General features: G+C 44.6%; 1 protein-coding gene across 4 annotated transcripts in view; it reads left to right on the top strand.

The window, feature by feature from the left end:
* Window positions 1-15,202, top strand: part of ankrd6b (ankyrin repeat domain 6b) — a 99,744-nt gene that overhangs the window by 43,305 nt on the left and 41,237 nt on the right. For all 4 annotated transcript variants that reach the window (XM_080883269.1, XM_080883270.1, XM_080883268.1 and 1 more), the window contains one exon: window positions 11,244-11,342. In XM_080883269.1, coding sequence (XP_080739395.1) covers window positions 11,244-11,342 — 99 coding nt within the window. The remainder of the gene's footprint in view (window positions 1-11,243; window positions 11,343-15,202) is intronic.

The raw sequence follows: 15,202 nt of genomic DNA, 5'->3' as shown, positions 1-15,202 counted from the left end.
GGAAGAAGGAATGAGAGAAGCTCGAGAAATACCAAGGGCTCAGAGAAGAGCTCGAGAAGATGTGAAGGGTGAAGGTAAGCTTGAAACCTGTATCCCCCATAGTCGGTTACCAAGATTACGTGAAGTACCCTCAGAAGGTCTGCTAGATGATGTTAATGCAGCACTACGGACGATACCTACAACCACGATTACCGACACTAACAAGCTGATCTACAATACGGCAGCAGTGATCAGTGAGATGCTTGGCTACAAGTTGAACAGCCACAAGGGGCAGTACCCTCCATGGAGGAGGAGGCTAGAGGGCAAGATCAAAGTAGCACGGAGGGAGGTTAGCCAACTAACGGAGTTGCAGAAAGGTGCGACAAAGAAGGTGCATAAGAAATACATCAAGCTGTCCATACCTGAGATCTTGGAAACTGCCAAGCAAAGACTCATAGCCTTGGCCAGCCGCTTGAGGAGGTACACCAGAGAGATAGAAGGCAGGAGAATAAACCAGCAAAGGTGTACTCTCAGTGGCAAGGGAACAATAAGAGAACAGCACCACCACGGCTGGAGACGGAGCAATACTGGAAGAGCATATGGGAGAAGGACGCAACCCATAACGGCAATGCTCAGTGGCTAGTGGATCTGAGGGCAGACCACAGCGACCTCCCTGAACAGGGTCCAGTAACCATCACAGTGGCAGATATCCAAGAAAGGGTCTCCAGTATGAAGAGTTGGACAGCACCAGGGCCCGACATGGTTCACGCCTACTGGCTAAAGAAGCTGACTGCACTCCACGAGCGTCTGGCAGCACAAATGAACCAGCTGCTAGTTAACGAGAGACACCCGGAATGGCTAACCGAAGGTCGGACGGTCCTGATCCCCAAGGACCCCAAGAAGGGACCGGTCCCCTCCAACTACCGACCAATAACCTGCCTCAGTACTACATGGAAGCTCCTGTCAGGCATCATATCGGCTAAGATGAACAGGCACATGGGTCAATACATGAGCGGGACACAGAAAGGGATTGGCAAGAATACCAGAGGCGCAAAACACCAGCTACTGGTAGACAGAACAGTCAGCCGAGACTGCAAGACCAGACTGACCAACCTGTGCACTGCCTGGATTGATTACAAGAAGGCCTATGACTCAATGCCCCACAGCTGGATACTGGAATGCCTAGAATTTTACAAGATCAATGGGACCCTAAGAGCCTTCATCAGGAACTCAATGGGGATGTGGCGTACAACACTAGAGGCCAACTCCAAGCCCATAGCACAAGTCACCATCAAGTGCGGGATCTACCAAGGAGATGTTCTGTCCCCACTGCTGTTCTGCATAGGCCTGAACCCCCTCATCGAGATCATTAACAAGACTGGCTACGGATACCAACTACGGAACGAAGCAGTTGTCAGCCACCTCCTGTACATGGATGACATCAAGCTGTATGCCAAGAGTGAACGAGACATCGATTCACTGATCCACACTACCAGGCTATACAGCAATGACATTGGAATGTCATTCGGACTGGAGAAGTGTAGTCGGATGGTAACAAAGAGAGGGAAGGTAGTCAGAACTGAGGGGATTGAACTACCAGAAGGCAACATTGCAGACATAGAGGACAGTTACAAGTACCTGGGGATCCCGCAGGCGAATGGGAACCATGAAGAAGCCGCTAGAAAAGCTGCAACCACCAAGTACCTGCAGAGGGTCAGGCAAGTCCTGAGGAGTCAGCTGAATGGTAAGAACAAGATCCGGGCCATCAACACGTACGCCCTGCCCGTGATCAGGTACCCTGCTGGGATAATAGGCTGGCCAAAGGAGGAGATAGAAGCCACTGACATAAAGACAAGAAAGCTCCTTACCATGCATGGAGGGTTTCACCCCAAGTCCAGCACCCTGAGGCTGTACGCTAAGCGGAAGGAAGGGGGCCGGGGACTGGTGAGTGTCAGCACCACAGTCCAGGATGAGACAAGGAACATCCAAGAATACATTGGGAAGATGGCCCCAACTGACCGAGTGCTCAGTGAATACCTCAGGCAGCAGAAACCCAAGAAAGAGGAGGGAGACGAGGAACCATCATGGAAGGACAGGCCCCTGCACGGTACGTACCACCGGCAGATAGAGGAGGTGGCTGATATCCAGAAATCCTACCAATGGCTGGACAAAGCTGGACTGAAAGACAGCACAGAGGCACTAATCATGGCAGCACAAGAACAAGCTCTGAGCACAAGATCCATAGAGGCTGGGGTCTATCACACCAGGCAAGACCCCAGGTGCAGGCTGTGTAAAGATGCCCCAGAGACAATCCAGCACATAACAGCAGGGTGCAAGATGCTACCAGGCAAGGCATACATGGAACGCCATAACCAAGTGGCCGGCATAGTGTACAGGAACATCTGTGCCGAGTATAATCTGGAAGTCCCGAGGTCAAAATGGGAGATGCCCCCAAGGGTGGTGGAGAATGACCGAGCTAAGATCCTGTGGGACTTCCAGATACAGACGGACAAAATGGTGGTGGCTAACCAACCGGACATAGTGGTGGTAGACAAACAGAAGAAGACGGCCGTAGTGATCGATGTAGTGGTTCCGAATGACAGCAATATCAGGAAGAAGGAACACGAGAAGCTGGAGAAATACCAAGGGCTCAGAGAAGAGCTCGAGAGGATGTGGAGGGTGAAGGTAACGGTGGTCCCCGTGGTAATCGGAGCACTAGGTGCGGTGACTCCCAAGCTAGGCGAGTGGCTCCAGCAGATCCCGGGAATAACATCTGAGATCTCTGTCCAGAAGAGCGCAGTCCTGGGAACAGCTAAGATACTGCGCAGGACCCTCAAGCTCCCAGGCCTCTGGTAGAGGACCCGAGCTTGAAGGATAAACCGCCCGCAGTGGCGTGCTGGGTGGTTTTTTATATATATATATATATGTCAAAATAGCCACCCTTTGCTTTGATTACTGCTTTACACACTCTTAGCATTCTCTCAATAAACTTGATGTAGTCACCTGAAATGGTTTTCCAGTCTTGAAGGAGTTCCCAGAAATCCTGAGCACTTCTTGGTCCTTTTGCCTTCACTCTGCAGTCCATCTCATCTCAAGCCATCTCGATTGGGTTTAGGTCAGGTGACGGGAGAGGCCAGGCCATCTGCCATTTACAATGGCAAGTCTCCAGCTTACAATGATTATGCCCTGTTCATGGAGGGTCCCCCTTGCAGTGAAGTGGAGGTGGGGTCTCATCTACTTAATTTATGTCAGGGTAATCAATTATTGTGTCATTTCCTGTCAGAGTTCCGTACTTTGGCTGCTAAGTTAAACTGGGGAGATGCTGCTCTCCAGTCATTTTTTATGGCGGGATTGCTGGATTACATCTGAGAGGAGATGGCAGACTCTGGACGAGACTGTAGATCTCCCCTTGAAAATTGATCATCGAGTTATGTCACCACCTCGTCACACTCCTCGGGTCTATAAACCCCAGTCTCAGAGAGATATTCCTCCGCCGCCTCCCCCCTCCTCTGAAGGAGTAGCTGCTAATACCAGCAATTTTTCCACCGAGGAGCCTATGCAGCTGGGCAGGCTATCCAAAGTGGAGAGAAATATATGCTTGCCTGAAGGCCTTTGTGCTTACTCTGGGTTGGCCCAACATTGCTGCCCCCAGTGTCCTCTAGGTCTGGGAAACAATGTGGCCAGGTAGACTGTGGGGGAGTCCCACTTGGCTCCTCCTGTTTCTCAGACCCCTCCCATTTCCAGCTTAATACCAGACAAGATGGCGGCGCGCACGGGTGCAGCGGCTCTTAGCTCTCCAGTTTGGTGCTCATTTTTACTTTTAATGTGGATATTTTTGAATGTTTGCAACGCCGCCATCTCTTACAGTCGCCAGAACCTAATTGACCTAGGTTTTAAATATAGTTTGTCTGTTTCTGGCGACTATCAGCGAACACACAACATCCTGGTGGAGATAGCGAGACCGCCAGGGTCACCGTGGATGGTCTGCCCGCCCAGCAAGCGTAGAAGGCGACGGAGGGAAAGAAAGCAGAAGAGGGGATGCCGGTCGGGCTCAGACGCTAGGCTACGCAAACATCCACACCGGCCAGCACTTCCGAGCCTTTTCCTATCGAACGCCAGATCCATCACCCACAAACTTGACGAATTGGAGCTACAGATAGCCAACACAAGCTTTGCACGTAACTGCAGCATTATTCTTATTACGGAGACGTGGCTTCACCCGCTGATTCCCGACGCTGCAGTCGAGTTAGCAGGCCGCACGCTACACCGGCATGACAGAAAGAGCAACTCAGGTAAAAGCAGAGGAGGGGGGCTATGTGTTTACGTGCATAACGAGTGGTGTTGTAACAGCAGGATCATTCACACACACTGTTCTCCTGATTTGGAGGTTCTGGCAGTCTCGTGCAGACCTTTTTACATCCCGAGGGAGTTTACAGTAGTTATTGTGATAGCTGTTTATATACCGCCGGATGCTAACGTTAGCACGGCTCTCAGCCTCTTGCTCAACACCATAAACAAACAACAGCTTGCCCACCCCGATGGGGTTTTTATTGTCACCGGCAACTTTAACAAAGCGTGCCTAAAGACTGTGCTTCCTAAATTTGTCCAGTTTGTGGACTTTGCTACGAGAGGAGAACACACTTTGGACCATGTCTATTCAAACATCAGGCATGCTTTCAGAGCGACACCCCTCCCCCACCTGGCTGGATCTGACCACCTCTGCATGTCCCTCACCCCCACCTACACCCCCCTGCTGAGAAAAACAAAGCCCCAAAGACAATAAAAACCTGGCCTGAAGGAGCCCTTTCTCAACTGCAGGACTGCTTCTCAACAACTGTATGGGATTTATTCTCCAGCCACAACCTCCAGGAGTACACGGACACTGTACTCTCGTACATCAGGAACTGTGTTGACAATGTCACCGTCAACAAAAGGGTCAGGGTGTTTCCAAATCAAAAACCCTGGATGAATAGCGAAGTGCAATCCCTCCTAAAAAGCCGCAACACTGCCTTCAAGTCAGGGGACAGGGCTGCGTATAGGGCGGCCAGGGCAGACCTGAGTAGAGGCATCAGGAAAGCTAAGGCTGCCTATAGGAGGAGGATTGAAGATCACTTTGCTGACAACGACCCCAGAAAAATGTGGCAGGGGATCAATCACATTACCAACTACAGAAGCAATAACCAGGCAACATCTAGGACTGATGCCTCACTGGCTGAGGATCTAAACCGTTTCTTCGCCCGCTTTGAGACGACCAAGCCCTCAGCTGCCACACCACTTCCACCCGCCCCCAGCACTGGCACACTAACACTTAGGGAGCACCAAGTGAGGTGTGTTCTAAGGTCAGTGAATCCCAGGAAGGCGGCAGGTCCTGATGGAATACATGGAAAGGTTCTCAGAGCATGTGCTGACGAACTGACCGGAGTCTTCACTAAAATCTTCAACCTTTCCTTGTCATCAAACACCGTCCCGCCCTGCCTCAAAACCTCCACCATCATCCCCATCGCCAAGAAGACAGCTGTGGCCAGCCCAAATGACTACAGGCCTGTTGCACTTACGCCTGTAGTGATGAAGTGCTTTGAGAGACTGGTCTGTCAGCACATCAGGGCCGGTCTGCCTCCCACTCTGGACCCCCACCAATTTGCCTACAGGACAATTCGTTCCACCGAGGATGCTATCACCATAGCGCTCCACACTGCGCTGAGTCACCTGGAGCACCGAGGAAGCTATGTGAGAATGCTCTTTCTGGACTTCAGCTCAACATTCAATCATATCATCCCGGAGATCCTGGTCCAGAAACTGTCTCACCTGGGACTCTCCACCCCCATCTGCCTCTGGATCAAGGACTTCCTGACAAATAGACCACAGTCTGTCAGACTCGGCCCCCACCGGTCCAGCACCATCACACTCAGCACCGGGTCTCCACAAGGATGTGTTTTGAGTCCCCTCCTGTTTACGCTCTACACATCCGACTGCTCCCCTACCCATCTCTCAAACACCATCATAAAGTTCGCGGATGACACCACAGTGGTTGGACTCATCTCAAGGAGGGATGAGTTGGACTACAGAGATGAGGTCAACAGACTGACTGAGTGGTGTTCAGTTAACAACCTCCAACTGAACACCACGAAAACTAAAGAACTTATCTTGGACTTCAGGAAGGGCAGAGCAGACCCGGCCCCACTTTACATTCACGGGAGCTGTGTGGAGAGGGTACACTCCATGAGGTTTCTGGGCGTGCAGATATCTGATGACCTCTCCTGGACTGCAAATACTACAGCGGTGGTTAAAAAGGCCCAGCAGCGTCTCCACTTTCTGAGAGTGCTCAGGAGGAACAACCTGGAGGAGAGGCTGCTGGTGACATTTTACAGAGCCACCATAGAGAGCATCCTAACGTACGGCATAACAACATGGTATGCAGGGTGCTCAGCTGCAGACAGGAAAGTACTGCAGAGGGTCATCAACACAGCCCAGAAGATCACTGGCTGCTCTCTGCCCAGCCTGGAGGTCACTGCAAACTCTCGGTACCTCAGCAGAGCTGGCAATATCATCAAGGACCACTCTCACCCCAGCAACCAACTGTTTGAACTATTACCGTCAGGCCGACGGTACAGGTCACATAAAACCAGGACAAACAGATTCAGGGATAGCTTCTTTCCCAGAGCTATCACCGTAGTAAATAAGCACAAAAACAATTGAACCTATTCCATACCGTCACTGTCATTATATTATGCTGCTATTCATACTGTCATTATATTAATGCTGCTATCCTGTATATATTGTACATACTATTGTTTGAGTACTTACGATTGTTTTTTTTGTACTTTTTATATTTTACATTTATATTTATTATTGAAACTTGCACCAAGGGAGTGGCACTCCAATTTCGTTGTACTCTGTACAATGACAATAAAGGCTATTCTATTCTATTCTATTCTATTCTATTCTATTAAGGTAACGTTTCACCTGAAACAAAAACAGTTCCCTCTTGAGGCTCTCATGGACTCAGGAGCGGCTGAAAACTTCATCGACCTGAATCTAGCTTCTCAACTCCACATTTCGCTAACCCCAATTAACCATTTATTCCTGTCACTTGGTAGACGGACACCGTCTCCAACCCTACCCCATTCAGTTCCAGACCCAACCAGTTCGCATGTCCATCGGGGACCACTAGGAGTAGATCCAGTTTCTCGTGGTCTCTGCTGCATCCTCTCCTCTCATCCTGAGCTAACGTTTCTGATAGGGGACCCCGATTCACCGCTAGTTTCTGGAAGGTCTTCTGCAGTCTGATTGGGGCCTCTTCCAGTCTCAGGTCTGGCTACCACCCTTAGTCTAATGGGCAGGCGGAAGGGGCCGCCCAACAACTGGGACGCTTTTTGAGATGATTCATCTCCACCCAACTGTCTCTTTGGCCCAGCTGTTGTAGACAGAGCTGTCTCACAACCTCTACATCTTTTTCTCTACCGGTCTCTCTCCCTTCGAAATTTATCATGGCTTTCACCCTCCTATCTTTGATCACCAGGAGGCAGAGGTTTAAGTACCTGCAGCCCAGCGGTTGGTCTGTCGATGTCGACTGGCCTGGATCGAGGCATGGGCTGCTATTTCTTGATGCAATGCTCAATACACCAAACAACATCGCTGCCGACACCGGCCAGGCCATTCATTTCAACCAGGGTACTGGGTCTGGCTCTCCACGAGACACCTGAAACTCCGTACTGAAGCCAAGAAGCTCACTCGCAGGTTTATTGGCCCGTATTAAATCACGGCAGAATCAATCCGGTCACTTATTGTTTACGTCTCCCACCCACAATGAAGGTCCACCCTGTTTTCCATGTGTCGCAGCTTAAGCAACGCATTACCTCTCCACTGGCACGACCCTCTCCACAGTGTTGCCAACTCCTCAGTAAGGAAAATCGCTATTGGTTGTCCTAAAAGTCGCTAGAAGTCGCTAAATGACGTCATCGCCTAATTTGCATAATTGGTCATGCTAATCTAATTGTAACCTATGTTGTTGGAGAGAGAAATAACATCGTGGAAGAGACATAAAGTGAGTAAAAAATGTCCTAAATGCATTTAGAGTTTATTTAGAACTACAAATTAAATTTCTTTTAGCAATTGTTGTTTTTTTTAATGTCACAATTCCAACCCTGCTCCTTTACCCGGGCTTGGACTGGCAAAAGTGACCCGAAATAGGCACTCTGGTGGAGTTACTTTGTGTGTGTGTTTATAAAAATGTGTGTGCAGTCTCCATCGCACTGCACTCTGTCCTCTCACACCTGGACAACAACACCTACGCCAGAATGCTGTTTATAGACTTCAGTTCAGCATTCAATACAATCCACCCCTCACAACTCATCAGGAAACTGACAGACCTGGGCATCAGTTCCCTCATCTGCAAATGGTTACTGGACTTCCTGACCAACCGCCCCCAACATGTCCGGCTGGATAACCGCTGCTCATCTACAATCACGATGAACACCGGTGTACCACAAGGCTGTGTGATGAGCCCTTTCCTCTACTCCCTCTTCACCCACGACTGCAGACCTGCTGATGGTTCCAACACCATCATTAAGTTTGCAGATGACACCACAGTGATTGATCTCATCAGTGACAACGATGAGGCCGCCTACAGGGAGGAGGTGGATCGTCTGGCTGAGTGGTGCGACAGAAACAACCTGCTGCTTAACACCGAGAAGACCAAGGAGCTCATCGTGGACTACAGGAGGAATGCTGACCCACATCCACCCATCCACATTAAGGGGACGGCTGTGGAGCGTGTGAGCAGCTTCAAGTTCCTGGGAGTCCACATCTCCGAGGATCTCACCTAGACGACCAACTGCTCCAAGCTGGTCAAGAAGGCTCACCAGCGCCTCTTCTTCTTGAGAACTCTGAGGAAGAACCACCTGTCCTCAGACATCCTGGTGAACTTCTATTGTTGCACCATCGAGAGCATCCTGACCAACTGTATAACAGTCTGGTATGGGAACTGCTCTGCCTCGGACCGGAAGGCGTTGCAGAGGGTCGTGAAAACTGCCCAGCGCATCGCCGGAGCACCACTTCCTGCCATAAAAGACATCTACAGGAAGCGGTGTCTGAAAAGGGCTGGGAAAATCATCAAAGACCCCAGTCACCCATCACATGGACTCTTCACCCTCCTGCCCTCTGGGAGGCGCCACAGGAGCCTCCGGACTAAGACCACCAGGTACCGGAACAGCTTCTTCCCCACAGCTGTCAGACTCCTGAACTCTGCCTCCTGACATCTGACCCACGTTAAACTCATGGACTGAACATACACACACCCACAATGGACAACTGTACCCTCAAACACACAATGATAACATGGACTGAACCACCACTCACAACCACTAGCACTTTATATAGCCTCTGTAGAAACTATCTACACCCTCACTTATTTTAACTGCACTACTGTATAGCTCTGTGTAATTAATCGTTCTGTACATTCGATAATTTTTAATCCTACAACTGTTTACAACTTGCATAGTTCCCATTTCTGTATAGCTGTGTATCTCAGATTCTGTAAAGTTATTTATTTCATATTCTGTATAGTTTTTCATATTTATATCCTGTTCATAGCCTGTACATAGCTTGTACTCACTACAGCCTGTACATACTTATAGTTATAGAATATTCACAACATACTTCATACCGTGTACATTATAACATACCATAATAGACCCATTTCTGTAATATACTCACATATCTATATTATTGCTAATATATATTGTAATATATCTATATCACTAAAGCACTTCTGGATGGATGCAAACTGCATTTCGTTGCCCTGTACCTGTGCATGTGCAATGACAATAAAGTTGAATTCTATTCTTTTCTAAGTAGTTTTAAACCTTGTGATCCACAAAACAGCATAAGAGTAAAAGAGTAAAAGAAGAACTGACTGCATTACAGCACCCGCTGCTTGTTGAGAGTAAAAGCGATACGCACTTTCACGTCTTTTTTTAGCGACTTTTTTTTAGAAGAAAAGTCACTAAGGGGTCTGAAAACTCGCTAAATATAGCGACAAAGTCGCTAAGTTGGCAACACTTCCTCTCCAGTGCTGTTAACTTGCAATTTCTCAGGCTGGTGACTCAGATGAATTTATCCTCACCATCAAAAGTGACTCTTGGTCTTCCTTTCCTGGGGCGATCCTAATGTTAGCCAGTTTCGTTATAGCGCATGATGGTTTTTGCGACTGCACGTCGGGACACATTGAAAGTTTTAGCAATTTTCTGGATGGACTGACCTTCAATAAGGACAGATCATTAGAAAGAATGAATATGATTTATTGATTAACAAAATACAGATAAATGTTTGGCAGTTAAACTCTGTTGGCCCGTCCTGTCAGAACAGAACCCCAGCTGTGAAGGGGATTAGAGCAGGACCCCCTGGAGTCTAGACACTGGTGCTGGAGATGAGATGTAGGTGGTTTGAATGGAGTGATGAGAGTTAATTCCATATATCTTGTTTCATATATTTGATACCTTCAGTATGTGTCTACAATGTAGAAATTGGTAAAAATAAGGACAAACCATTAAATGAAGGTGTTTCCAAACTTTTGACTAGTAGTGTATATATATAAATATCTAGAGATATAAATATATCGTAACTTTAAAAATTGTGAATCAAGTCCTGTTGGAGTAACAAAATTGCTAAGCAGTGCCAGATTTCTGAAAATGAGGAGGAGCTAGTGGATCCCGGGTTTTTGCTAGCTGTTTTATCTTCTCACCCCACATAGCATGTAGCAATAGTGCCCAATGCAATGGGTACACATATGGAGGTAGGGTATGACTGAAGGCTCCGTAATAGGCACGTAGAGTCCTCATGGTAAAGCCAATAAACCAATTGCACGCCCAAGGTAAAACAAGCAGAGCTGATGGAATGGGGTATGTCTTCCATTTCAGTTGCATGGTGTTCATAGCTGATGTGTCGTGCTTTTCATCCATTGACGGATGACGATGAATGGACGGACCGCCCATTCATCCATCTTGCCATCCATCCCTCCCTCCCTCATGGGTCTGGGTTGCATGTTAATTTTTCAAATCTGATGATCTTGTTTTGTTATTTTAAAATGATATGAGTTCCTATTGCTTTGAACAAAATTCAAATAATAGATTTGAATGAGGTGTGTGAATCATTGCAAGGACTGCAAATTGGGGTAACAAGATTCTCAAACACTTTACAGTTAATCAGTGTTGTGTTGTTACCATGTGTTAGTAGTCAGTTCTGTGTCTTTATATTTCTGTTGACAGGGAGAACAGACGGCATTACATAGAGCAGCAGTGGTGGGAAACAGTGACATTATCAATGCTCTGATCCAGGAAAGCTGCGCACTGGACAGACAGGACAAGGTATGATCATTTAGTATAATTTCAGATTCATATTTAATAAACTCCTTTCTGTGAACCTCTTTACAACTGGACTTTTTTGCTTTTGGTTTTTCTATAGAACTACACATCAAGTCATAAACTTAAATGGTCACAATTTGGAGACTGAATAAACAAATATACAGTGGCTTTGTTCTGTGCATAAATATTTTCAAATATTTATATATTTTTTAACCTGTTCTGTAGTCATGAGTTTAGTATTTTAATATCAACAAGCTGCAAAGCAGTATTTAAAAAAGTTGACTGTCTTCATATTTACTGTTAAATTACTTTTTTGCTTCCTACTTTCAGACTTTTTAGTTTCCGTTTAGTACATTTTGTATAATTGTGTGGATGCCTTAATAGGCATCCACACTATTGAGTTCCTGTTTCTCTTTATTGTGTGGATGCCTTAATAGGCATCCACACTATTGAGTTCCTGTTTCTCTTTATTGTGTGGATGCTTAAGCATCCACACTATAGAGTTCCTGTTTCTCTTTATTCTTTATTATTGTGTGGATGCTTTAAGCATCCACACTATTGAGTTCCTGTTTCTCTTTATTGTGTGGATGCCTTAATAGGCATCCACACTATTGAGATCCTGTTTCTCTTTCTTCTTTATTATTATTCCGGGTGTTTCCGTACACTTTTTGCCGTGGATCTACTTCCACAATTTTTGTGCTATTTTCACCGTTCAAACTCTAAACTGTTCTGCTCTTTCTGCTAATGCCGGCTATGACTTTTGGTGTTTAATACTATTATACTTTTTAAAATATTACACTTTTTTCCTTTAATTTGTCCCATTGAAATGAATGGGAAACTTCCACAATTCTGCTAAAACTTTCTTGTCTTTGAAACTTAACTACTGCCTCATACTTTCACCTAGAAACTCCATTCAAACTTTAAAATGTTCTCAAATGATTTGGCTATTCCTGTATGATTCAGCTTTTTCAGATCTTCTACCGTTTTAATCTTATCCCTCTTTGAGTTTTCAGTTGCAAAATTGTGATTTTTCAGAAAATACATGCGTTGCTATGGTTGCTATGCAATTAACTCAGAGGGGACAGTGAAACTGTTTGAATTTTCTCTTCATGTCCAAACAACTTCTTGCTACTCGCTCAATTTCCACTCAAGCCCCACAAATTATACATCAAAACGTAGGTATTTTTGCTGGCTTTCAGAAAATGTCACTATCATTGTTGTGGGACTCATAGATATTTTGCAAATCTCCTCAGAGTAACACAAAGTCAGAAAACTCTCCATATAAACTCAATGGAGAGTTTGTTCAAAATCACCGCTGGATTTCTCTAATGAGAGGCATTTTCAAATTGTCATATCTCCTTAACGAAGCGAAGTTAAGACATGAGGCTTGTCCCCGTATATGTTCAGACACTCCTGACGCTCACAATTCAAGAATTTCTTTCTCACCTATTACCATTCTGAAATGAGTTGGACTTGTTTGAGGGTAGGAAATTTGTCCCTCGCTCAGATTTCATCAGATTTCAATCTCTGGAAATGAACCACTTTTTTCTCTCGTCATATCTTTTTGATGGATTTCCACAGAGCCCTGAAAATTTCCATGACTGTTCACCAAAGCCTGCTGTTTCTTACGGTGAAAGAATGATTTTGATGCTCCATATAGATTTAGAGTTACCAAAGGTTGTTTGAGCGCAAGTCAAGGCAGTTTTTGCTTCGCCTCTACTCAGTTACAGTGTATTACAAGTCATATATCTTTAATAATTTATGTTTTATCTCTGAATTATGAAGACCTGAAGATTCCCCCATCTCTTCTGAATAAAACGATGCCTGAATGACCGTTCTAGCCTCTACGGTTAGGAAATTATGGCCATTTGTTCGAGGGGAATCCTGAATGTCAGAAATACACTGAAGAAAACTCACACCTCTCTCTGTGCCTGCGTGTGTAAGGGCTGACTACAGCAGGTGCAGCTAATTTAACTGACCTACATATACCAAGCCCAGACTCTCAACAGCTCCTGTTCCCTTTACTGTCTGTGTATGTGTGTCTGTGTATCAATATTTCTCCTATGTTTAGGTATTACTCCTCAATCATAGTATTTCTGCTAAAGCAAAGTACTTCTACTACATCTTAGTACTTGTGCCAAATCATAGTATTTCTGCCAATTCATAGTATTTTTGCAAAATCATGGTATTTGTGCAAAATCATGGTTTTGGGGCCAAACATTTCTGTTATTTTATAATATATGTGCTGAATATATTATATGTGCCAAATCATAGTATTTATCCCAAATTATAGTATTTATGCCAAATTACAGTATTTCTGCTAAACCAGAGTATTCCTGCCAAATCATAGTATTTGTACTGAAACATGGTACTTCTGCCCAATCATAGTATTTGTACTAAATCATAGTACTTGTGCCAAATCATAGTATTTATACCCAATCATAGTATTTCTGCTAAATCATAGCATTTGTGCCAAATCATGGTATTTGTGCAAAAACATAGTATGTCTGCAAAACCATAGTATATCTGTTATGTTATAGTATTACTACTAAGGCATAGTATTTCTGCCAAATCATAGTGTGTGTGCCAAATCGCAGTATTTATACCAAATCACAGTATTTGTGGTAAAACATAGTATTTCTGCCATATTGTGGTATTTGTGCAAGAACATTGAACTGTTATGTTATAGTATTACTACTAAGTCATAGTATTTCTGCATTGTTATAGTATTTGTACTAAAACGTAGTATCTCTGCCAAGTCATAGAATTACTGCAATTTCATAGTTTTTTTTAGGAAATCTGTTATGTTATAGTATTACTACTAAGTCATAGTATTTCTGCCAAATCATAGTATTTGTGCCAAAGCATCGTATTTGTATGGAGTCATAGTATTTCTTCTAAATCATAGTATTTCAATCAAATCTCAGTAGTTGTTGTTAAAACGCAGTATTATTGCCAAATCATAGTATTTGTACCCAATCATAGTATTTCTGCTAAATCATAGCATTTGTGCCAAATCATGGTATTTGTGCAAAAACATAGTATGTCTGCAAAACCATAGTATATCTCTTATGTTATAGTATTACTACTAAGGCATAGTATTTCTGCCAAATCATAGTATTTGTACTAAATCATAGTACTTGTGCCAAATCATAGTATTTGTTGCACATCATAGTATTGGAACCAAAACATAGTATTTGTCCCAAAGTATCGTATTTGTATGGAGTAATAGTATTTCTTCTAAATCATAGTATTTCAATTAAATCTCAGTAGTTGTGTTAAAATGCAGTATTATTGCCAAATCATAGTATTTGTACCCAATCATAGTATTTTTGCCAAATCGTGGTATTTGTGCCCAAATAATAATTCTGTTATGTTATAGTATTACTACTAAGTTGTAGAATATCTGTTATGTTATAGTGTATCTGCGGAATATAGTATGTGTGCCAAATCGCAGTATTTATACCAAATCACAGTATTTGTGCTAAAACATAGTATTTCTGCCATATTGTGGTATTTGTGCAAGAACATTGAACTGTTATGTTATAGTATTACTACTAAGTCATAGTATTTCTGCGTTGTTATAGTATTTGTGCTAAAACGTAGTATCTCTGCCAAGTCATAGAATTACTGCAATTTAATAGTTTTTTTTAGGAAATCTGTTATGTTATAGTATTACTACTCAGTCATAGTATTTCTGCCAAATCATAGTATTTGTGTGAATTTGTATACTGTAATATCACTGTATTATGTAGTGGCTAAGTAGGGGCTGTTTACTAAGTGCATCAGTGTAAATAGGTCATCTCTTGTGTTGGAGTGCCCTCTTGTGGCGCCTTTTGGGTAGTGCCTTAGTAAACGGGAAC

The sequence above is a fragment of the Rhamphochromis sp. 'chilingali' genome (assembly GCF_963969265.1).
Source record: "Rhamphochromis sp. 'chilingali' genome assembly, chromosome: 5".
Taxonomy (NCBI): Eukaryota; Metazoa; Chordata; class Actinopteri; order Cichliformes; family Cichlidae; genus Rhamphochromis; species Rhamphochromis sp. 'chilingali'.
The sequence above is the reverse complement of the archived record's forward strand: the minus strand, read 5'-3'. Positions and strand labels throughout refer to the sequence as shown.